The sequence below is a fragment of the Nicotiana tomentosiformis genome, chromosome 2 (assembly GCF_000390325.3).
Source record: "Nicotiana tomentosiformis chromosome 2, ASM39032v3, whole genome shotgun sequence".
In the NCBI taxonomy this organism is placed as follows: Eukaryota; Viridiplantae; Streptophyta; class Magnoliopsida; order Solanales; family Solanaceae; genus Nicotiana; species Nicotiana tomentosiformis.
In genome coordinates, this window is record NC_090813.1 from 152,597,970 (window position 1) to 152,621,949 (window position 23,980).

A 23,980-nucleotide genomic window follows, 5' to 3' on the forward strand; every position below is an offset into this window, starting at 1 on the left:
GAGGGTTTGATTCATTTCTCCATTTTTGGACTTGGGAGCTCGGAAATTGGCGATTCTTCGACGGATATTCAGAGAGAGCTTTAGGGTAATGATTCCTAACTCCTTTTTGGTTATATTCCTCTAATCTATGGTTGATTTCTTCACCTAACTAAGAAATTTGGTTGAGAAATTTGGGAAAAAATGGTAGAAGTTCTTCAAGTAAGATTTTGCTCTTTGATTGGGATTTTGATATCGGATTTGGATGATTTTTTGTACGAGTGAACTCGTGAGTGAATGGGTATTCATATTTTTGTGGCTTTTGCCCGTTTCCGAGACGTGGGCCCGGGAAAGCTTTTTAGGGCGATTTTCCAATTTCTTGCTTTAGCTTTGATTTTGTTAATTAGATTAATTCTTATAGTTGTATTTATGGTATGTAATTGATTTTGGCTAGATTTGGGCCATTCGGAGCCAGATATTCGTGAAAAGAGCATTGTTACTGATTGATTGAGCTTGGTTTGAGGTAAGTGAATTGTCTAACCTTGTGTGGGCGAAATCCCCTAAGGAGTTGGTACTGATTTTTACTATGTGAGCGTCGTGTACGCGAGGTGACGAGTGCGTACACGGGCTATTTGTTGAAAAACCAGATTTTTACTGAGAACTTTCTTGTTTCCGCCTTATTTGAATATACTAGCATGCGTAGTTACCCTGTTAGCTTATAATAACATGTCTACGTGCCTTATTTGCTTAATTTAACTCTTTGCAGCATGCCTATTGAATTCATGCTTCTTTTCTGACTTGTACTTAGTCTAGACTGTAGATTTCTCTTATTGTACTTATCATTTGTAATTGATCGCGCTGTGTATTTACTTTGGGACTACGGGACGGTATCTCGGGAGATCCTCCTGCATATTTACTTTTGGGACTACGGGAAGGTATCCCGGTAGATCCCCCTGCATATTTACTTTTGGGACTACGGGATGGTATCCCGGGAGATCCCCCTGCACATTTACTTTGAGACTACGAGATTGCACCTCGGGAGTTCTCCCTGCATATTTACTTTTGGGACTACGAGATGGTATCTCGGGAGATCCCCTGTCGCTTAATTCCGTGCACTGTTATGTTATTTCACTGTGCTTTCCTTTGTTGAACTTTAGTCTCTTATTATACTGCTTATTCTACTGATTTTATTATTATATACCAGTGGGCATGACGTGACCTCGTCACTACTCGACCGAGGTTAGGCTCGGCACTTACTGGGTACCGTTGTGGTGTACTCATGCCCTTTCCTACACATTTTTTTTTCGTGTGTAGATCCAGGTTCATCGTACCAGCCTCATCACTAGTTGCAGTCGCTGCTGCTTATTGGAGACTTCAAGGTACATCTGCCCGCGCCCGCAAATCCTCAGAGTCCCCCTCTATCCCCCTATGTTCATTTTTTCCTCTTTCTGTAAAAATGATGTATAGAACATTTCAGACTTCTTAGTAGCTTGTGACTTGCGGGTTTCCGGGTTTTGGGAATTGTTTGGTACATTTCAAAGGTGATAATTGTATATGTCGAGTGGCATTGAGTTGTTTATTAGATATTTGTTACTGTTAGTAGTTTATGTTCAAGTTTTTATCTCATTTCTGCAAAGTGTTAGGCTTACCTAGTCGTAGAGACTAGGTGCCGTTACGACAACTCACGGAGAGATAAATTGGGTCGTGACAATTTAACTGGGTAATGTCAAATATCAAAATGGAGTCATACTACGGAAAAGAAATTCACTAGCTAAATAATTTTTTTAAAATTTTAGATAGTCGACTAAAATGAGTTTTGAATTAAGGATAAAAATTTCACTTACATTATTATAAAAATGATTATTATTGAAAAATAAAGTTTTAGAAACTGAAATTTTAAAATAGAAATATTTTTTGAAAGATATCAACACACTAAATAAGAGTTCAAGTAATAGTGAAAGAGATAAGTCGTATCCAAAGAGTTCTTCATAGTCTCAACCTTTGATTATTTTGCCATATTGTAATGACTCGAGTATCCCCACATGATGTATTATGTGATGAACCGATAGGTCATCTTATGTTTTAGAGCCTAATTCTATGTTTTGAAGCCTCAAATACCTCATCTTAGCCTTCTCGATTTGCATGCACAGTCCGGGTATTTTTTTTTCGGAAAGCTTTTATGTTAAAAAAACTGAAAAATATGAAGTCTTTGCCTTAAAACCCATTTTAGTTGAGTTTGGTCAATATTTTGAGCAAACAGACTTAGATCCGTATTTTGATGGTTCCGATGGGTTTGTATCGTGATTTGGGACTTGGGCGTATGCCCGGAATCGAATTCGAAAGACCCTAGCTCGAGTTATTGCATTTTGTTGAAATTTGAAAGTTTAAAGGCTTAATGAATCTAAAGGTTTGATCGATGTTTGAAATTGTTGATACCAGGTTCATATTTTGGTTCCGGAACCCGGTATAGGTTCATTTCTACATTTAAGACTTGTCTGTCAAATTTGGTGAGAAACGGAGTTGGTTTGACGTGATTCGGACGTCCGGTTGTTGAAATAGGAGTTTTGAAGTTTTCTTAAAAATTTCTTTTGATTTGGTGCTCAATTCGTAGTTTTAGGTGTTATCTTGGCAATTTGGTCACGCGAGCAAGTTCGTATAATATTTTTAGACTTGTGTGCATATTTGGTTTAGAGCCACGAGGGCTCGGGTGAGTTTCAGAATGATTTTTGAGTGCTGGTACTGGTGTCATCGCATTTGCGATGTTTTTATCGCAAATGCGACAGTCGCAATTGCGAAGCAGCCATCGCATTTGCGAAATTTGGGCTGATGGGGGAGATTCGCATTTGCGAAGAAACCCTTTGCATTTGCGATGTGGGGTTGTTTGCTCTTGCGATGGACCCTGCCGCTTTTGCGAGATATTGATCTTCGCATTTGCGAAGTTTTGGGTCGCAAATGCGACCTTGACAGGAAAACTTTTGGTACGCATTTGCAATGTTTTGTTCGCATTTGCGGAGGTCGCATTTGCAAACCCCCTGTAGCAAATGCGACATCTGCAGCCTGCTAAATGCTAAGAATTCTGAGACTTAGCTTCATTTTGTTTTATTTTGAACCCTAGCTTCGATTGGAGGCGATTTTGTGAAGGGATTTTCATACCAAATCATTGGGTAAGTACCTCTAATAAATTCTCAACTATATTTGAAGCTCGACCTCACACTGGCTGAGGTCGGCTCGAAACTTGCTAATGGCCTACACAGAAGGGAAAAAACACAAGTCAGGTTTAGAAAAGAACGAAGAAACCAAGCGCAGTAAAATCATTACCCGAGAAATGAAATGTCGGGCCTCTTCTAGGAGAAGAGAGGCGTCACTAATATCGGAGGCATCATCGACTCCAGTAAAACAATCCCGAAAAGGATCCCTTACACTAGAGCCTCCGCCCATATCGGGGGTCTTCAATTCTCGAGCTTCCTTTAACGCCTCCTCAGAAAAGGTCGGAGGAGAAGGCAAATGACCCACTATCATGGTCCTGAGCGAATCGCTCGGGACGCTCTGATCGAGACTCGAGGTATCGGAACCAGCCCCGACCGGTGTAGCCGTCATCGGCTCAAAAGGTCTGCCGACCTCGATAGCTTTCGCAGATCGGATCACCAAAGCCAAATCATCATCTTCTTCTTCTTCTTCTCTCAGTCGTTGGACCGAGTCCATCGAAAGAGCGATTGCCTTCCTCCTCACCCTTCGAGTTTTGGGCTTGAGATCCTCTGACCGAGAGACAGCTTTTCGCTTTTTATCTTTCCCCGGTTTCGGGACCGGGGACTTGGTTCCTTCCTCACCACTCGAAGGCCTCAAAACGGCATCCTTGGTTACGCCTGCATGAAAGGAAGTCAGTAACGAATGGAGCATAAAAAACATTTCGAAAAACATGAGAAGTGACCCTTATCGTGATTCTTGGCCTCCCACCTAACTTTCGTCAAATCACGCCAAGCGTGTTCGGCATAAGAGGAAGTCGAGGCTAACTTCCGAACCCAATCCTCGAGGTCGGGTACCGCTTGTGGCATCCAAGGGGCAACTGTATATCAGATAGAATCAGATAAAGATACGAAAAGCAACGCCTTATGAAAATCACTTACGGTCGAAATTCCATACCTCGGGGAACGACATCTTCTCTTCCGGGATAAGGTCACGGGTCCTCACCAGAATATAACGGCCCATCCAACCCCGATCCTTGTCTTCGTCGATGCTCGACATTAAAGCTTTCGATGCCCGACGCTGGAGCCTGATTAGTCCTCGAAAGATTTGAGGCCGATACAATCTTTTGAGGTTATTTAGGGTGAAATCCAGCCCCCCGACCTTGTTGGAGAAGAAGCGAAGTAAGATTAATATGCGCCATAGAGAAGGATGAATTTGACCGAGGATGACCTGATATCTTTTGCAAAAATCAATGATCACTGGGTCGACGGGACCCAACGTGAAGGCGTAAGTATAAACACTTAAAAACCCCTCTACATGAGTGATGATGCTCTCTTCGGAAGAGGGAATTTGCAACACAACCTCGGGACCCCAGTTGCAGTCTTTCCTCACAGCCTCGAGATGGCCCTTTGTTATCGAGCACATGTACATCGACACATGCTCACATCAACCCGGAACAGACGAAGGATTTTCAACCTTAAAATCGATCTTTAGAGTACACGGGCCAGGAACATACTCGTGGGGAGGCGGCTCCACCGGCGCCTTGTCGCCAGACGGCCATGAAGAGGAAGCTTTCTCCTTCTGAGGTACGGTTTTTGAAGTTTTTGCCATTGATATAAGAAAAAGAAAAGCAAAGGAAGATGAAAGGTTGATGGTGCCAAAAGCTGGTGAAAGTGGCTCTACAACCGGCGAAATAGAGGCAGAAAGAGTAAGACAATTTGGAAGATTGAAGATGTAAAAGTGGTAAATGATAAATGGAAGGGTTATTTATAGGTTTATACTGTGGCGGTTCAGTATCAGCGGTGGCCGACCACCGTCAGACATGCATTAAATACCTTGAAAGACTAAATCGACGGGACAGCTATCACGTACGTCATGATCGAGCCCAGTGAAAACGTCAGCTTATAACCCGATCGAGCCGTTGAAAATCATATCGCTTCTCACCACATTCTTCCTGAGAAACGAAGGGACTATCTGTATACGGTCGAAATAGATTTCGGCCTTCGTACATTTGATCGAGTTCGAATGGTAAACGACCGAAGTGAGACTTTGAGATGAGTTCCGAAGATAGTACAAACAAGCTTCGAGCTCCAAGACCGATCGAGAAATCGCCTCGGTATCATTATCGAGCCCATGACCAAATCGAACCGCAAGGCAACGTGAAGGTTGTCGGAGACGCACAGACCGATTGACACTCACCCCGAATGTCGAACTCGAACCAAGGCCGAGGGCTCGACCCAATACCGAGCTCGAGCCAGTATCGAGCTCGCAGACAAGAGCCGTTACAACCGCACTAGGTGAGAGAATCTTGGCGGGAATCGAGGAAGAGACAATTCATCATGGATTCTCCATTATATATTTTTTATAATAAATAAAGTAAGATCCCTCTACTATAAAAGGGGGAATCCTTGTAAGCACAGGGCAGGTTCACACATTGTAAGAAAAGACTACTTCTCTTATTGAAGAATAAATCTCTTGAGCTTGTTTTACTCAGCATACCCACTCTTCTTGTTCAATAATTTATCTCCCGTTTTTATAGCCAAGAATCTAAACATTTTTACTTCTACGTACGATTTATGTCAAGTTATATCACATATCGTTAGAACTACTTATAAATTCAACTATATCCGATTTTCCGGGTAAACAAGTACATAATCAAATAAAGTTGGGTTTGGCTCATTTTTATATTGTTATTATGTTATCTTCATTGGTAAAAACTTATCCGCACCCAGTGCTTACGCTAAAATATCCTGATATACCATGGTTAAATTATAAATTAAGGTGTCTATATATGATTTAGTGATAAGAGTATATTCGGATTATTGGTTTGGTATAAACACCGAATGTGGGTAAGTTTTTACCATTTTCATTTTTTTCTTGAGTTTTTTGGAAGTATTTAATAGCTTTGCTAACTTGGTGAAAATAGACTGGTTTTTCTGAATTTGCCTCTTTTTTTTTTATATTTCATTATGATGTTTTCTTTGCCATTTTGTTTTTAAATTTCTGTTTATGATTAATGCTAATCATAAATGCACTTCTGTCCATAGGAAAAGTACCTTGTTAAACCACTTATTCTATACCAATTTCAGGGAGATGGATGCTTTCAGAGGAAGGTATTTAGGCACCCTCCCTCTCTTTTGGCTTTGTACACAAAAGAACTAGAACAGCAATTGACATTTTCCAAACGAGGAAGTATAGTAAATTCAACTTTCAGTTTCTAAAATTAATGTAGTTCAAAATTCATTTCAGGAGTCAGACAACCAAGGGAATTTGGATAGCAAAGGCTGTTGGTATTGAGCCGTTGACCATTGTCATGGATTTGGAGGGTACTGATGGAAGAGAGAGGGGTGAGGTATTAAGAATTTTGTAATCGTTTCTTTTAGCATGTCAAACCAACCCGATGCTTTATTTTAGATCATAAAATGCCGCTAGCCACATTGTATCGACACCATACCATTAGATCACTTTGTACAATCCTGTGTGCATTCTTGTAACGAAAGGAATGGCACGTCCTGAACATGTCAAACTGAAATAAGTTACCTTATGTTAAGTTGCTCGGACACGGGTGCGGATCTAGAGGTCGGATCCTTCATGATATTTTAAGTTTCGGGGTATGGATAGGGGTGCGGGGTGCGAGAATTCTGCTAAAAATAATTCAAATATCTAAAAATAGAGTTATTAAAATGTCTAACTTATAAAACATTATGTGAAAAACTTACAAGGTATTCCGAAGAGAAAAATATTGATCAAGAGAAAAATCCAAGAAGGAAATAAAAGGAAAAGGACTGGACATAGAAATTTATATATACAAGGTATTTCATTTTATTCAATTCCACCCTAGCTTTTATTTTGATTTCAAAAATATTGTAATTGCCCAAAATTTCTCCGGTGATTTTGGTAAAGTACCCAAAACCGATTGACCAGATACGATACGGATCCACACCCACACCCTCACCCACGTCGTGTCGACACGGGTACGACAGCGAAAGTGAAGAGTCCGAGCAACTCAGACCTTATGTTGTTGAAGAAAGTAAAATAGAAAAAATATTATCGGACAACCGATATATACTTGCAATGAGTTATTTGGTCATTCAGCGTGTTGTTAGCTGGATAGGTCGCTAGAAGTAATTCTTATAACCTTATAAGCTTTGGCAAGATGTGCCTTAAGTCATTCAATCTGATCATCAGGACAAATCTTCTCTTTATCACTCTATACACCTATCAACAACCGATAATGTATTTTCCTGGAAATAGACGAACGAATTCCCAAGTATCAATCACAACTTGTCTCCAGTCGAAATGAGAAAAAGCTTCGCCTTTAGACTTAGGTAGAAATATAAGATAAAGATGACAAAAAAGCAGTAAGGGTGTGGTCCAGTGGTCAATGAAATGGGTTGAGAACCATGAGGTCTCAGTAAGCAAGTGTGATGGAGCGGTAGAAGGAGGTGTTTTTGAGGTAATGATAGGATCTCCAAAAGATAGTGTAGGTGAGACCACAGATATATGGAGATGGTCGAAGGAAGAAGGTGTAAATAAGGTTGACTTTCAAAGAAGGTATGTTGACATACATAATGTATCGATGAATTTTAAGTGATTAGCAATGACATCCCTTCTGAACTGACAATATGCAAAAAACGCTCACTCAAATGCATGAGAGACTAATTTATCTCTTTCAAGGGTTATGCTATGAATAAAAAATGTACTCCTAAAGATACGTGGAGAAAGCAAATATAGAGGTAAATGTAAAAAATAAAATAGAACGTGAAACCTGATTTTAGATAGTAACGTATGCGATTAATAAGATAACAAGATGTGAGAACGGTATCCTTGAAAAGACAAAGGAACATGAGATTGTACGAGTAGAGTGTGAGCAGTTCCAGTGAGATGACTGTTCTTCCTCTTAGCTACCCGATATTTTTGGGAGGTGTAAAAGAACATGCCCTTTAATGCATGGTCCCATGAGAGTTCATCAAATGCTGAAATGGAGAAGATAAATATCCTCGTGCATCATCACCATGAAAGTGCGGATACAAACCCCAAGTTTGATTTTGGATTTCAGTAGGGAATGTTTGAGAAATGGACAAGTGACAACAACGTGGATCTATTTTTCATCACTAATATCCAAGTGCACCTTGAATAATTATCAATGAAACCCGCAAAGCAGCGGAATCCCAAGGATTGCAGTCCATAAATGATGATAATATTTGTGGTGTTTGTCATTCAAATTTACCTTTCTTTTGGATATAGTTAGTATATGTCTGTGTGATCCATACCAACTCATGCACTCAGATTATCAATGAAGCGCCTTTCTGTAGAGGATGTAATTATTGCATTTATGAATGGATATAAATGTTTTATTAAGCTTGGCTTACAAATGCACATGCATCACATTTTGAAACATATGTGCTTGCAGATGATTGTTTTTCCCATCAGAATTAACTTACTGTGCCCTACATTATCTTACTTTGGTGGAAATTCTTGGTTGCAGGACGATACAACATTCAAGAAACAAAGTGCCTTGTTTGCTTTGGCTGTTGCAGATGTTGTACTAATAAACATGTGAGTTTGTTTGTAGCCTGATGTTTGATGACTGAGAACAGTGAAGTTAACTAGCTCATCTAAATCTTATTGTGGGGCGCTGGATTATTCAGTGTCTTTAGTTTGAATAGACATCCTTGACTGTCTTTTTTGGGCTCCTTGACATAACTTCTAGATTTTCTTAGAATAACATATGATTGACACCTTGATAGAACTGTAACTGGCTTTAGTCTTTCTGCCTCTCGAGAAATTGATGGCGCACTTACTGTAACGACCCGGCCAGTCGTTCCGAGAGTTATAGTCATGTTTCCCCATTTCTGCTTCTTTATGTGTTGTTCAGCTGTGTTGAGTTACATCGAGTTGGTAGGTTTGGGTCCGGAGTAGTTTTGGAGTGAAATGAACACTCCCTTAGTTAGAAAGCTAAGTTAGAAAAGTCAACCGGAAGTTGATTTATGAATAAACGAACTCATTGGGTGATTTTAGACTTAGGAGTGTGTCCGGAATGTAATTTGGAGGTTCGTGGTAGAATTAGGCTTGAATTGGCGAAAGTTGGAAGTTTAGAAAATCTTAGGCTTGAATCCGAGGTTGATTTGGTGTTTTGGTGTTGTTTTGGGTGTTCCGAAGGTTCGACTAAGTTCGAGTAGTGATATATGACTTGTTGGAATTATTGGTTGAGGTCTCGAGGGCCTCGGGTGAGTTTTGGATAGGTTTGGGTTGTGTTGCGCTCGTTTTTCTTATGTTTTGACACCGTTTCTTCAAGCATAAATGATATCATATTGAGCAAATGAGCTCCGATTTCTTTTTTGATTAAAGCATTAGATCCGTATCGTAATTACGGACCCGTAGCAAAAAGAATCGTCGAATTTGGACATCGTATGAGGATTTTATGGTCATTTTACTAAGAATTAGGTTGTCAGATTTTTCAGATTAATTACGAAATTGCCACTGACGGTGTATTTAAAAATCTGTACTATTTGCAAATATTGAAACAAACATATCTCCTTCATTATAAGGTCAAATTGAGTGATTCAAAAGCCTAACTTGACTAGAATTTCACAAGGAATCCATTGGAGTCATAAAAAGCAAGTTTCTGGATCGTTTGGCATGAGAAACGAGGTAGAATAGCTGGCAGAAAAATATATAAAACAAGGGTTTGTTCATTCGGTCATATTTTGAGTTGGGGAGCTCGGATTGGGGCGATTTTGGAGGCGATTTTCACCATAAGGATTGGGGTAAGTGTTCTCTACTCGGTTTTGGTTATTTTTCATGAATCCATCTTCGTTTTTGGGATTTGATTGATAATTTTACAGTGAAATTGAGGGAGTTAGAGTTTGAGTTTTGGAGAGTTTAAGTGAGGATTTGAGGGATCAAACAGAGTCCGATTTTGATGAATTTTATATAGTTATACTCGGGAGAGGACGATGTTTATTATTCTGCCATTTTTGACTTATTTCAAGACATGGGCCCGGGGGCCGGATTTTGGCCGGTTTCGGATTTTTGGCATATTTTGTAGTTTTTATTGTGGAATTTGATTCGTTAGCCTATGTTGATGGTATTAATCTGATTATGGTTAGATTTGGAGCTTTTGGAGACCGATTCCAGAGATGAGGGCATCCCGGAGTAGGATTTTACGCTGTTAAGGTAAGTAACATTTTTAACTCTAGCTTTGAGGGTATAAACCCGGAGATTTGATATCACGTGATTGTTTGGAGGTGATACCCACGCTAGGGGACGGGCGTGTGGGTTTGTACCGCGAGGGATTGAGACTTGGTCCGTCCCGTGAGGCCTCATGGCCATCATCTGTGTTTATGTAGTTACTTGTTATTGAACTTGTCTGCCTTCATGTTAGAGATCATGCTTATGCTTTATTCATGCTCACATTATTTGTACTCAGTAATAGAAATTATTGTACATGTTTACCTCAATCTCTATTATTTGCTAATATGTTGTGATACTTGGTGTGGGTTGTGTTCCCTTATTTGTTGATGATGGTGAGGCTAATGAGGTACATGATTGAGTGAGGTCGAGGGTCTGGTTGTTAGGATATTAATATCATAGCGCGTGAGCTGTCCGCGTAGCACATGAGATGACCGTGCGGGTCCAGGTATTGATACCATAGCGCGTGAGTTGTCCGCGTAGCACGTGAGCTGACCGTGCAGATCCAGGTATTGATATTATGGCACGTGAGCTGTCCGTGCTTAGCGCTTGGGCTTTGGGAGCCCCTCCGGAGTCTGTACACACCCCCAGTGAGCGCATAGTGTTGAGTGTTTTGAGTATTGAGTGCTGAGTGCGAGTGATGAGTGATGGAGTGACACTGCTGTGAGGTTGTATTTATTTGTGCTGTTGTTGCATTTATCTGTTAAACTTCTTTGTGGCATTTACTGAGTTATGGAAATTACCTGTTTATTTCTGTTTATTTTTAAATTGTGAAAATAAATAATTGGACTGTTTTACTTAGCTCGTCACTACTGCTCAGTTCCTTAGTTATTTCTGTTATTTGCTGAGGTGGTTGTACTTATACTACACCCTGCACTTTATGTGCAGATCCAAGTGAGTTAGAGCGCGACGATCGTTGAGTTCAGGCCGGCTATCTGTAGAGATTGCAAGGTAGCTGCTAGCGTCCGCATGACCTTGTTACTCCTTTTGTCATTTCTTCTTTTGGACAGTTAGACAGTTTATATATCTTAGTTTATAGTTTTAGACGCTCATGACTTAGTGACACCCCGATGTTTGGGGCTCGTTTCCGTATTTTCTATATTATATTTAGAGTTGATTTAGTTTATGAGAAATTTAAATGTTGGTATTATTTTATTAAATTCTTAGGGCGATTTTCCAATTTCTTGCTTTAGCTTTGATTTTGTTAATTAGATTAATTCTTATAGTTGTATTTATGGTATGTAATTGATTTTGGCTAGATTTGGGCCATTCGGAGCCAGATATTCGTGAAAAGAGCATTGTTACTGATTGATTGAGCTTGGTTTGAGGTAAGTGAATTGTCTAACCTTGTGTGGGCGAAATCCCCTAAGGAGTTGGTACTGATTTTTACTATGTGAGCGTCGTGTACGCGAGGTGACGAGTGCGTACACGGGCTATTTGTTGAAAAACCAGATTTTTACTGAGAACTTTCTTGTTTCCGCCTTATTTGAATATACTAGCATGCGTAGTTACCCTGTTAGCTTAGAATAACATGTCTACGTGCCTTATTTGCTTAATTTAACTCTTTGCAGCATGCCTATTGAATTCATGCTTCTTTTCTGACTTGTACTTAGTCTAGACTGTAGATTTCTCTTATTGTACTTATCATTTGTAATTGATCGCGCTGTGTATTTACTTTGGGACTACGGGACGGTATCTCGGGAGATCCTCCTGCATATTTACTTTTGGGACTACGGGAAGGTATCCCGGTAGATCCCCCTGCATATTTACTTTTGGGACTACGGGATGGTATCCCGGGAGATCCCCCTGCACATTTACTTTGAGACTACGAGATTGCACCTCGGGAGTTCTCCCTGCATATTTACTTTTGGGACTACGAGATGGTATCTCGGGAGATCCCCTGTCGCTTAATTCCGTGCACTGTTATGTTATTTCACTGTGCTTTCCTTTGTTGAACTTTAGTCTCTTATTATACTGCTTATTCTACTGATTTTATTATTATATACCAGTGGGCATGACGTGACCTCGTCACTACTCGACCGAGGTTAGGCTCGGCACTTACTGGGTACCGTTGTGGTGTACTCATGCCCTTTCCTACACATTTTTTTTTCGTGTGTAGATCCAGGTTCATCGTACCAGCCTCATCACTAGTTGCAGTCGCTGCTGCTTATTGGAGACTTCAAGGTACATCTGCCCGCGCCCGCAAATCCTCAGAGTCCCCCTCTATCCCCCTATGTTCATTTTTTCCTCTTTCTGTAAAAATGATGTATAGAACATTTCAGACTTCTTAGTAGCTTGTGACTTGCGGGTTTCCGGGTTTTGGGAATTGTTTGGTACATTTCAAAGGTGATAATTGTATATGTCGAGTGGCATTGAGTTGTTTATTAGATATTTGTTACTGTTAGTGGTTTATGTTCAAGTTTTTATCTCATTTCTGCAAAGTGTTAGGCTTACCTAGTCGTAGAGACTAGGTGCCGTTACGACAACTCACGGAGAGATAAATTGGGTCGTGACAATTTAACTGGGTAATGTCAAATATCAAAATGGAGTCATACTACGGAAAAGAAATTCACTAGCTAAATAATTTTTTTAAAATTTTAGATAGTCGACTAAAATGAGTTTTGAATTAAGGATAAAAATTTCACTTACATTATTATAAAAATGATTATTATTGAAAAATAAAGTTTTAGAAACTGAAATTTTAAAATAGAAATATTTTTTGAAAGATATCAACACACTAAATAAGAGTTCAAGTAATAGTGAAAGAGATAAGTCGTATCCAAAGAGTTCTTCATAGTCTCAACCTTTGATTATTTTGCCATATTGTAATGACTCGAGTATCCCCACATGATGTATTATGTGATGAACCGATAGGTCATCTTATGTTTTAGAGCCTAATTCTATGTTTTGAAGCCTCAAATACCTCATCTTAGCCTTCTCGATTTGCATGCACAGTCCGGGTATTTTTTTTTCGGAAAGCTTTTATGTTAAAAAAACTGAAAAATATGAAGTCTTTGCCTTAAAACCCATTTTAGTTGAGTTTGGTCAATATTTTGAGCAAACAGACTTAGATCCGTATTTTGATGGTTCCGATGGGTTTGTATCGTGATTTGGGACTTGGGCGTATGCCCGGAATCGAATTCGAAAGACCCTAGCTCGAGTTATTGCATTTTGTTGAAATTTGAAAGTTTAAAGGCTTAATGAATCTAAAGGTTTGATCGATGTTTGAAATTGATGATACCAGGTTCATATTTTGGTTCCGGAACCCGGTATAGGTTCATTTCTACATTTAAGACTTGTCTGTCAAATTTGGTGAGAAACGGAGTTGGTTTGACGTGATTCGGACGTCCGGTTGTTGAAATAGGAGTTTTGAAGTTTTCTTAAAAATTTCTTTTGATTTGGTGCTCAATTCGTAGTTTTAGGTGTTATCTTGGCAATTTGGTCACGCGAGCAAGTTCGTATAATATTTTTAGACTTGTGTGCATATTTGGTTTAGAGCCACGAGGGCTCGGGTGAGTTTCAGAATGATTTTTGAGTGCTGGTACTGGTGTCATCGCATTTGCGATGTTTTTATCGCAAATGCGACAGTCGCAATTGCGAAGCAGCCATCGCATTTGCGAAATTTGGGCTGATGGGGGAGATTCGCATTTGCGAAGAAACCCTTTGCATTTGCGATGTGGGGTTGTTTGCTCTTGCGATGGACCCTGCCGCTTTTGCGAGATATTGATCTTCGCATTTGCGAAGTTTTGGGTCGCAAATGCGACCTTGACAGGAAAACTTTTGGTACGCATTTGCAATGTTTTGTTCGCATTTGCGGAGGTCGCATTTGCAAACCCCCTGTAGCAAATGCGACATCTGCAGCCTGCTAAATGCTAAGAATTCTGAGACTTAGCTTCATTTTGTTTTATTTTGAACCCTAGCTTCGATTGGAGGCGATTTTGTGAAGGGATTTTCATACCAAATCATTGGGTAAGTACCTCTAATAAATTCTCAACTATATTTGAAGCTCGACCTCACACTGGCTGAGGTCGGCTCGAAACTTGCTAATGGCCTACACAGAAGGGAAAAAACACAAGTCAGGTTTAGAAAAGAACGAAGAAACCAAGCGCAGTAAAATCATTACCCGAGAAATGAAATGTCGGGCCTCTTCTAGGAGAAGAGAGGCGTCACTAATATCGGAGGCATCATCGACTCCAGTAAAACAATCCCGAAAAGGATCCCTTACACTAGAGCCTCCGCCCATATCGGGGGTCTTCAATTCTCGAGCTTCCTTTAACGCCTCCTCAGAAAAGGTCGGAGGAGAAGGCAAATGACCCACTATCATGGTCCTGAGCGAATCGCTCGGGACGCTCTGATCGAGACTCGAGGTATCGGAACCAGCCCCGACCGGTGTAGCCGTCATCGGCTCAAAAGGTCTGCCGACCTCGATAGCTTTCGCAGATCGGATCACCAAAGCCAAATCATCATCTTCTTCTTCTTCTTCTCTCAGTCGTTGGACCGAGTCCATCGAAAGAGCGATTGCCTTCCTCCTCACCCTTCGAGTTTTGGGCTTGAGATCCTCTGACCGAGAGACAGCTTTTCGCTTTTTATCTTTCCCCGGTTTCGGGACCGGGGACTTGGTTCCTTCCTCACCACTCGAAGGCCTCAAAACGGCATCCTTGGTTACGCCTGCATGAAAGGAAGTCAGTAACGAATGGAGCATAAAAAACATTTCGAAAAACATGAGAAGTGACCCTTATCGTGATTCTTGGCCTCCCACCTAACTTTCGTCAAATCACGCCAAGCGTGTTCGGCATAAGAGGAAGTCGAGGCTAACTTCCGAACCCAATCCTCGAGGTCGGGTACCGCTTGTGGCATCCAAGGGGCAACTGTATATCAGATAGAATCAGATAAAGATACGAAAAGCAACGCCTTATGAAAATCACTTACGGTCGAAATTCCATACCTCGGGGAACGACATCTTCTCTTCCGGGATAAGGTCACGGGTCCTCACCAGAATATAACGGCCCATCCAACCCCGATCCTTGTCTTCGTCGATGCTCGACATTAAAGCTTTCGATGCCCGACGCTGGAGCCTGATTAGTCCTCGAAAGATTTGAGGCCGATACAATCTTTTGAGGTTATTTAGGGTGAAATCCAGCCCCCCGACCTTGTTGGAGAAGAAGCGAAGTAAGATTAATATGCGCCATAGAGAAGGATGAATTTGACCGAGGATGACCTGATATCTTTTGCAAAAATCAATGATCACTGGGTCGACGGGACCCAACGTGAAGGCGTAAGTATAAACACTTAAAAACCCCTCTACATGAGTGATGATGCTCTCTTCGGAAGAGGGAATTTGCAACACAACCTCGGGACCCCAGTTGCAGTCTTTCCTCACAGCCTCGAGATGGCCCTTTGTTATCGAGCACATGTACATCGACACATGCTCACATCAACCCGGAACAGACGAAGGATTTTCAACCTTAAAATCGATCTTTAGAGTACACGGGCCAGGAACATACTCGTGGGGAGGCGGCTCCACCGGCGCCTTGTCGCCAGACGGCCATGAAGAGGAAGCTTTCTCCTTCTGAGGTACGGTTTTTGAAGTTTTTGCCATTGATATAAGAAAAAGAAAAGCAAAGGAAGATGAAAGGTTGATGGTGCCAAAAGCTGGTGAAAGTGGCTCTACAACCGGCGAAATAGAGGCAGAAAGAGTAAGACAATTTGGAAGATTGAAGATGTAAAAGTGGTAAATGATAAATGGAAGGGTTATTTATAGGTTTATACTGTGGCGGTTCAGTATCAGCGGTGGCCGACCACCGTCAGACATGCATTAAATACCTTGAAAGACTAAATCGACGGGACAGCTATCACGTACGTCATGATCGAGCCCAGTGAAAACGTCAGCTTATAACCCGATCGAGCCGTTGAAAATCATATCGCTTCTCACCACATTCTTCCTGAGAAACGAAGGGACTATCTGTATACGGTCGAAATAGATTTCGGCCTTCGTACATTTGATCGAGTTCGAATGGTAAACGACCGAAGTGAGACTTTGAGATGAGTTCCGAAGATAGTACAAACAAGCTTCGAGCTCCAAGACCGATCGAGAAATCGCCTCGGTATCATTATCGAGCCCATGACCAAATCGAACCGCAAGGCAACGTGAAGGTTGTCGGAGACGCACAGACCGATTGACACTCACCCCGAATGTCGAACTCGAACCAAGGCCGAGGGCTCGACCCAATACCGAGCTCGAGCCAGTATCGAGCTCGCAGACAAGAGCCGTTACAACCGCACTAGGTGAGAGAATCTTGGCGGGAATCGAGGAAGAGACAATTCATCATGGATTCTCCATTATATATTTTTTATAATAAATAAAGTAAGATCCCTCTACTATAAAAGGGGGAATCCTTGTAAGCACAGGGCAGGTTCACACATTGTAAGAAAAGACTACTTCTCTTATTGAAGAATAAATCTCTTGAGCTTGTTTTACTCAGCATACCCACTCTTCTTGTTCAATAATTTATCTCCCGTTTTTATAGCCAAGAATCTAAACATTTTCACTTCTACGTACGATTTATGTCAAGTTATATCACATATCGTTAGAACTACTTATAAATTCAACTATATCCGATTTTCCGGGTAAACAAGTACATAATCAAATAAAGTTGGGTTTGGCTCATTTTTATATTGTTATTATGTTATCTTCATTGGTAAAAACTTATCCGCACCCAGTGCTTACGCTAAAATATCCTGATATACCATGGTTAAATTATAAATTAAGGTGTCTATATATGATTTAGTGATAAGAGTATATTCGGATTATTGGTTTGGTATAAACACCGAATGTGGGTAAGTTTTTACCATTTTCATTTTTTTCTTGAGTTTTTTGGAAGTATTTAATAGCTTTGCTAACTTGGTGAAAATAGACTGGTTTTTCTGAATTTGCCTCTTTTTTTTTTATATTTCATTATGATGTTTTCTTTGCCATTTTGTTTTTAAATTTCTGTTTATGATTAATGCTAATCATAAATGCACTTCTGTCCATAGGAAAAGTACCTTGTTAAACCACTTATTCTATACCAATTTCAGGGAGATGGATGCTTTCAGAGGAAGGTATTTAGGCACCCTCCCTCTCTTTTGGCTTTGTACACAAAAGAACTAGAACAGCAATTGACATTTTCCAAACGAGGAAGTATAGTAAATTCAACTTTCAGTTTCTAAAATTAATGTAGTTCAAAATTCATTTCAGGAGTCAGACAACCAAGGGAATTTGGATAGCAAAGGCTGTTGGTATTGAGCCGTTGACCATTGTCATGGATTTGGAGGGTACTGATGGAAGAGAGAGGGGTGAGGTATTAAGAATTTTGTAATCGTTTCTTTTAGCATGTCAAACCAATCCGATGCTTTATTTTAGATCATAAAATGCCGCTAGCCACATTGTATCGACACCATACCATTAGATCACTTTGTACAATCCTGTGTGCATTCTTGTAACGAAAGGAATGGCACGTCCTGAACATGTCAAACTGAAATAAGTTACCTTATGTTAAGTTGCTCGGACACGGGTGCGGATCTAGAGGTCGGATCCTTCATGATATTTTAAGTTTCGGGGTATGGATAGGGGTGCGGGGTGCGAGAATTCTGCTAAAAATAATTCAAATATCTAAAAATAGAGTTATTAAAATGTCTAACTTATAAAACATTATGTGAAAAACTTACAAGGTATTCCGAAGAGAAAAATATTGATCAAGAGAAAAATCCAAGAAGGAAATAAAAGGAAAAGGACTGGACATAGAAATTTATATATACAAGGTATTTCATTTTATTCAATTCCACCCTAGCTTTTATTTTGATTTCAAAAATATTGTAATTGCCCAAAATTTCTCCGGTGATTTTGGTAAAGTACCCAAAACCGATTGACCAGATACGATACGGATCCACACCCACACCCTCACCCACGTCGTGTCGACACGGGTACGACAGCGAAAGTGAAGAGTCCGAGCAACTCAGACCTTATGTTGTTGAAGAAAGTAAAATAGAAAAAATATTATCGGACAACCGATATATACTTGCAATGAGTTATTTGGTCATTCAGCGTGTTGTTAGCTGGATAGGTCGCTAGAAGTAATTCTTATAACCTTATAAGCTTTGGCAAGATGTGCCTTAAGTCATTCAATCTGATCATCAGGACAAATCTTCTCTTTATCACTCTATACACCTATCAACAACCGATAATGTATTTTCCTGGAAATAGACGAACGAATTCCCAAGTATCAATCACAACTTGTCTCCAGTCGAAATGAGAAAAAGCTTCGCCTTTAGACTTAGGTAGAAATATAAGATAAAGATGACAAAAAAGCAGTAAGGGTGTGGTCCAGTGGTCAATGAAATGGGTTGAGAACCATGAGGTCTCAGTAAGCAAGTGTGATGGAGCGGTAGAAGGAGGTGTTTTTGAGGTAATGATAGGATCTCCAAAAGATAGTGTAGGTGAGACCACAGATATATGGAGATGGTCGAAGGAAGAAGGTGTAAATAAGGTTGACTTTCAAAGAAGGTATGTTGACATACATAATGTATCGATGAATTTTAAGTGATTAGCAATGACATCCCTTCTGAACTGACAATATGCAAAAAACGCTCACTCAAATGCATGAGAGACTAATTTATCTCTTTCAAGGGTTATGCTATGAATAAAAAATGTACTCCTAAAGATACGTGGAGAAAGCAAATATAGAGGTAAATGTAAAAAATAAAATAGAACGTGAAACCTGATTTTAGATAGTAACGTATGCGATTAATAAGATAACAAGATGTGAGAACGGTATCCTTGAAAAGACAAAGGAACATGAGATTGTACGAGTAGAGTGTGAGCAGTTCCAGTGAGATGACTGTTCTTCCTCTTAGCTACCCGATATTTTTGGGAGGTGTAAAAGAACATGCCCTTTAATGCATGGTCCCATGAGAGTTCATCAAATGCTGAAATGGAGAAGATAAATATCCTCGTGCATCATCACCATGAAAGTGCGGATACAAACCCCAAGTTTGATTTTGGATTTCAGTAGGGAATGTTTGAGAAATGGACAAGTGACAACAACGTGGATCTATTTTTCATCACTAATATCCAAGTGCACCTTGAATAATTATCAATGAAACCCGCAAAGCAGCGGAATCCCAAGGATTGCAGTCCATAAATGATGATAATATTTGTGGTGTTTGTCATTCAAATTTACCTTTCTTTTGGATATAGTTAGTATATGTCTGTGTGATCCATACCAACTCATGCACTCAGATTATCAATGAAGCGCCTTTCTGTAGAGGATGTAATTATTGCATTTATGAATGGATATAAATGTTTTATTAAGCTTGGCTTACAAATGCACATGCATCACATTTTGAAACATATGTGCTTGCAGATGATTGTTTTTCCCATCAGAATTAACTTACTGTGCCCTACATTATCTTACTTTGGTGGAAATTCTTGGTTGCAGGACGATACAACATTCAAGAAACAAAGTGCCTTGTTTGCTTTGGCTGTTGCAGATGTTGTACTAATAAACATGTGAGTTTGTTTGTAGCCTGATGTTTGATGACTGAGAACAGTGAAGTTAACTAGCTCATCTAAATCTTATTGTGGGGCGCTGGATTATTCAGTGTCTTTAGTTTGAATAGACATCCTTGACTGTCTTTTTTGGGCTCCTTGACATAACTTCTAGATTTTCTTAGAATAACATATGATTGACACCTTGATAGAACTGTAACTGGCTTTAGTCTTTCTGCCTCTCGAGAAATTGATGGCGCACTTACTGTAACGACCCGGCCAGTCGTTCCGAGAGTTATAGTCATGTTTCCCCATTTTTGCTTCTTTATGTGTTGTTCAGCTGTGTTGAGTTACATCGAGTTGGTAGGTTTGGGTCCGGAGTAGTTTTGGAGTGAAATGAACACTCCCTTAGTTAGAAAGCTAAGTTAGAAAAGTCAACCGGAAGTTGATTTATGAATAAACGAACTCATTGGGTGATTTTAGACTTAGGAGTGTGTCCGGAATGTAATTTGGAGGTTCGTGGTAGAATTAGGCTTGAATTGGCGAAAGTTGGAAGTTTAGAAAATCTTAGGCTTGAATCCGAGGTTGATTTGGTGTTTTGGTGTTGTTTTGGGTGTTCCGAAGGTTCGACTAAGTTCGAGTAGTGATATATGACTTGTTGGAATTATTGGTTGAGGTCTCGAGGGCCTCGGGTGAGTTTTGGATAGGTTTGGGTTGTGTTGCGCTCGTTTTTCTTATGTTTTGACACCGTTTCTTCAAGCATAAATGATATCATATTGAGCAAATGAGCTCCGATTTCTTTTTTGATTAAAGCATTAGATCCGTATCGTAATTACGGACCCGTAGCAAAAAGAATCGTCGAATTTGGACATCGTATGAGGATTTTATGGTCATTTTACTAAGAATTAGGTTGTCAGATTTTTCAGATTAATTACGAAATTGCCACTGACGGTGTATTTAAAAATCTGTACTATTTGCAAATATTGAAACAAACATATCTCCTTCATTATAAGGTCAAATTGAGTGATTCAAAAGCCTAACTTGACTAGAATTTCACAAGGAATCCATTGGAGTCATAAAAAGCAAGTTTCCGGATCGTTTGGCATGAGAAACGAGGTAGAATAGCTGGCAGAAAAATATATAAAACAAGGGTTTGTTCATTCGGTCATATTTTGAGTTGGGGAGCTCGGATTGGGGCGATTTTGGAGGCGATTTTCACCATAAGGATTGGGGTAAGTGTTCTCTACTCGGTTTTGGTTATTTTTCATGAATCCATCTTCGTTTTTGGGATTTGATTGATAATTTCACAGTGAAATCGAGGGAGTTAGAGTTTGAGTTTTGGAGAGTTTAAGTGAGGATTTGAGGGATCAAACAGAGTCCGATTTTGATGAATTTTATATAGTTATACTCGGGAGAGGACGATGTTTATTATTCTGCCATTTTTGACTTATTTCAAGACATGGGCCCGGGGGCCGGATTTTGGCCGGTTTCGGATTTTTGGCATATTTTGTAGTTTTTATTGTGGAATTTGATTCGTTAGCCTATGTTGATGGTATTAATCTGATTATGGTTAGATTTGGAGCTTTTGGAGACCGATTCCAGAGATGAGGGCATCCCGGAGTAGGATTTTACGCTGTTAAGGTAAGTAACATTTTTAACTCTAGCTTTGAGGGTATAAACCCGGAGATTTGATATCACGTGATTGTTTGGAGGTGATACCCACGCTAGGGGACGGGCGTGTGGGTTTGTACCGCGAGGGATTGAGACTTGGTCCGTCCCGTGAGGCCTCATGGCCATCATCTGTGTTTATGTAGTTACTTGTTATTGAACTTGTCTGCCTTCATGTTAGAGATCATGCTTATGCTTTATTCATGCTCACATTATTTGTACTCAGTAATAGAAATTATTGTACATGTTTACCTCAATCTCTATTATTTGCTAATATGTTGTGATACTTGGTGTGGGTTGTGTTCCCTTATTTGTTGATGATGGTGAGGCTAATGAGGTACATGATTGAGTGAGGTCGAGGGTCTGGTTGTTAGGATATTAATATCATAGCGCGTGAGCTGTCCGCGTAGCACATGAGATGACCGTGCGGGTCCAGGTATTGATACCATAGCGCGTGAGTTGTCCGCGTAGCACGTGAGCTGACCGTGCAGATCCAGGTATTGATATTATGGCACGTGAGCTGTCCGTGCTTAGCGCTTGGGCTTTGGGAGCCCCTCCGGAGTCTGTACACACCCCCAGTGAGCGCATAGTGTTGAGTGTTTTGAGTATTGAGTGCTGAGTGCGAGTGATGAGTGATGGAGTGACACTGCTGTGAGGTTGTATTTATTTGTGCTGTTGTTGCATTTATCTGTTAAACTTCTTTGTGGCATTTACTGAGTTATGGAAATTACCTGTTTATTTCTGTTTATTTTTAAATTGTGAAAATAAATAATTGGACTGTTTTACTTAGCTCGTCACTACTGCTCAGTTCCTTAGTTATTTCTGTTATTTGCTGAGGTGGTTGTACTTATACTACACCCTGCACTTTATGTGCAGATCCAAGTGAGTTAGAGCGCGACGATCGTTGAGTTCAGGCCGGCTATCTGTAGAGATTGCAAGGTAGCTGCTAGCGTCCGCATGACCTTGTTACTCCTTTTGTCATTTCTTCTTTTGGACAGTTAGACAGTTTATATATCTTAGTTTATAGTTTTAGACGCTCATGACTTAGTGACACCCCGATGTTTGGGGCTCGTTTCCGTATTTTCTATATTATATTTAGAGTTGATTTAGTTTATGAGAAATTTAAATGTTGGTATTATTTTATTAAATTCTTAGGGCGATTTTCCAATTTCTTGCTTTAGCTTTGATTTTGTTAATTAGATTAATTCTTATAGTTGTATTTATGGTATGTAATTGATTTTGGCTAGATTTGGGCCATTCGGAGCCAGATATTCGTGAAAAGAGCATTGTTACTGATTGATTGAGCTTGGTTTGAGGTAAGTGAATTGTCTAACCTTGTGTGGGCGAAATCCCCTAAGGAGTTGGTACTGATTTTTACTATGTGAGCGTCGTGTACGCGAGGTGACGAGTGCGTACACGGGCTATTTGTTGAAAAACCAGATTTTTACTGAGAACTTTCTTGTTTCCGCCTTATTTGAATATACTAGCATGCGTAGTTACCCTGTTAGCTTAGAATAACATGTCTACGTGCCTTATTTGCTTAATTTAACTCTTTGCAGCATGCCTATTGAATTCATGCTTCTTTTCTGACTTGTACTTAGTCTAGACTGTAGATTTCTCTTATTGTACTTATCATTTGTAATTGATCGCGCTGTGTATTTACTTTGGGACTACGGGACGGTATCTCGGGAGATCCTCCTGCATATTTACTTTTGGGACTACGGGAAGGTATCCCGGTAGATCCCCCTGCATATTTACTTTTGGGACTACGGGATGGTATCCCGGGAGATCCCCCTGCACATTTACTTTGAGACTACGAGATTGCACCTCGGGAGTTCTCCCTGCATATTTACTTTTGGGACTACGAGATGGTATCTCGGGAGATCCCCTGTCGCTTAATTCCGTGCACTGTTATGTTATTTCACTGTGCTTTCCTTTGTTGAACTTTAGTCTCTTATTATACTGCTTATTCTACTGATTTTATTATTATATACCAGTGGGCATGACGTGACCTCGTCACTACTCGACCGAGGTTAGGCTCGGCACTTACTGGGTACCGTTGTGGTGTACTCATGCCCTTTCCTACACATTTTTTTTTCGTGTGTAGATCCAGGTTCATCGTACCAGCCTCATCACTAGTTGCAGTCGCTGCTGCTTATTGGAGACTTCAAGGTACATCTGCCCGCGCCCGCAAATCCTCAGAGTCCCCCTCTATCCCCCTATGTTCATTTTTTCCTCTTTCTGTAAAAATGATGTATAGAACATTTCAGACTTCTTAGTAGCTTGTGACTTGCGGGTTTCCGGGTTTTGGGAATTGTTTGGTACATTTCAAAGGTGATAATTGTATATGTCGAGTGGCATTGAGTTGTTTATTAGATATTTGTTACTGTTAGTGGTTTATGTTCAAGTTTTTATCTCATTTCTGCAAAGTGT

At 40.2% G+C, this 23,980-nt stretch overlaps 1 protein-coding gene across 2 annotated transcripts; it reads left to right on the plus strand.

The window, feature by feature from the left end:
* Nucleotides 1-6,110: 6,110 nt before the first annotated feature.
* On the plus strand, nt 6,111-11,411 carry LOC104108782 (protein ROOT HAIR DEFECTIVE 3-like). 2 transcript variants are annotated; one of them, XM_070194089.1, is made up of 5 exons: nt 6,111-6,272; nt 6,409-6,506; nt 8,648-8,718; nt 10,272-10,338; nt 11,242-11,411. In XM_070194089.1, exons 1-4 carry the CDS (start codon nt 6,169-6,171, stop codon nt 10,335-10,337), a joined length of 339 nt encoding a protein of 112 aa, XP_070050190.1. In that variant the 5' UTR covers nt 6,111-6,168; the 3' UTR covers nt 10,338; nt 11,242-11,411. The 2 variants fall into 2 exon arrangements, with proteins under 2 accessions (XP_070050190.1, XP_070050191.1); XM_070194090.1 differs by having other exon boundaries at nt 6,115-6,272; nt 6,409-6,511; nt 11,242-11,401.
* The last annotated feature ends 12,569 nt before the right edge of the window (nt 11,412-23,980 follow it).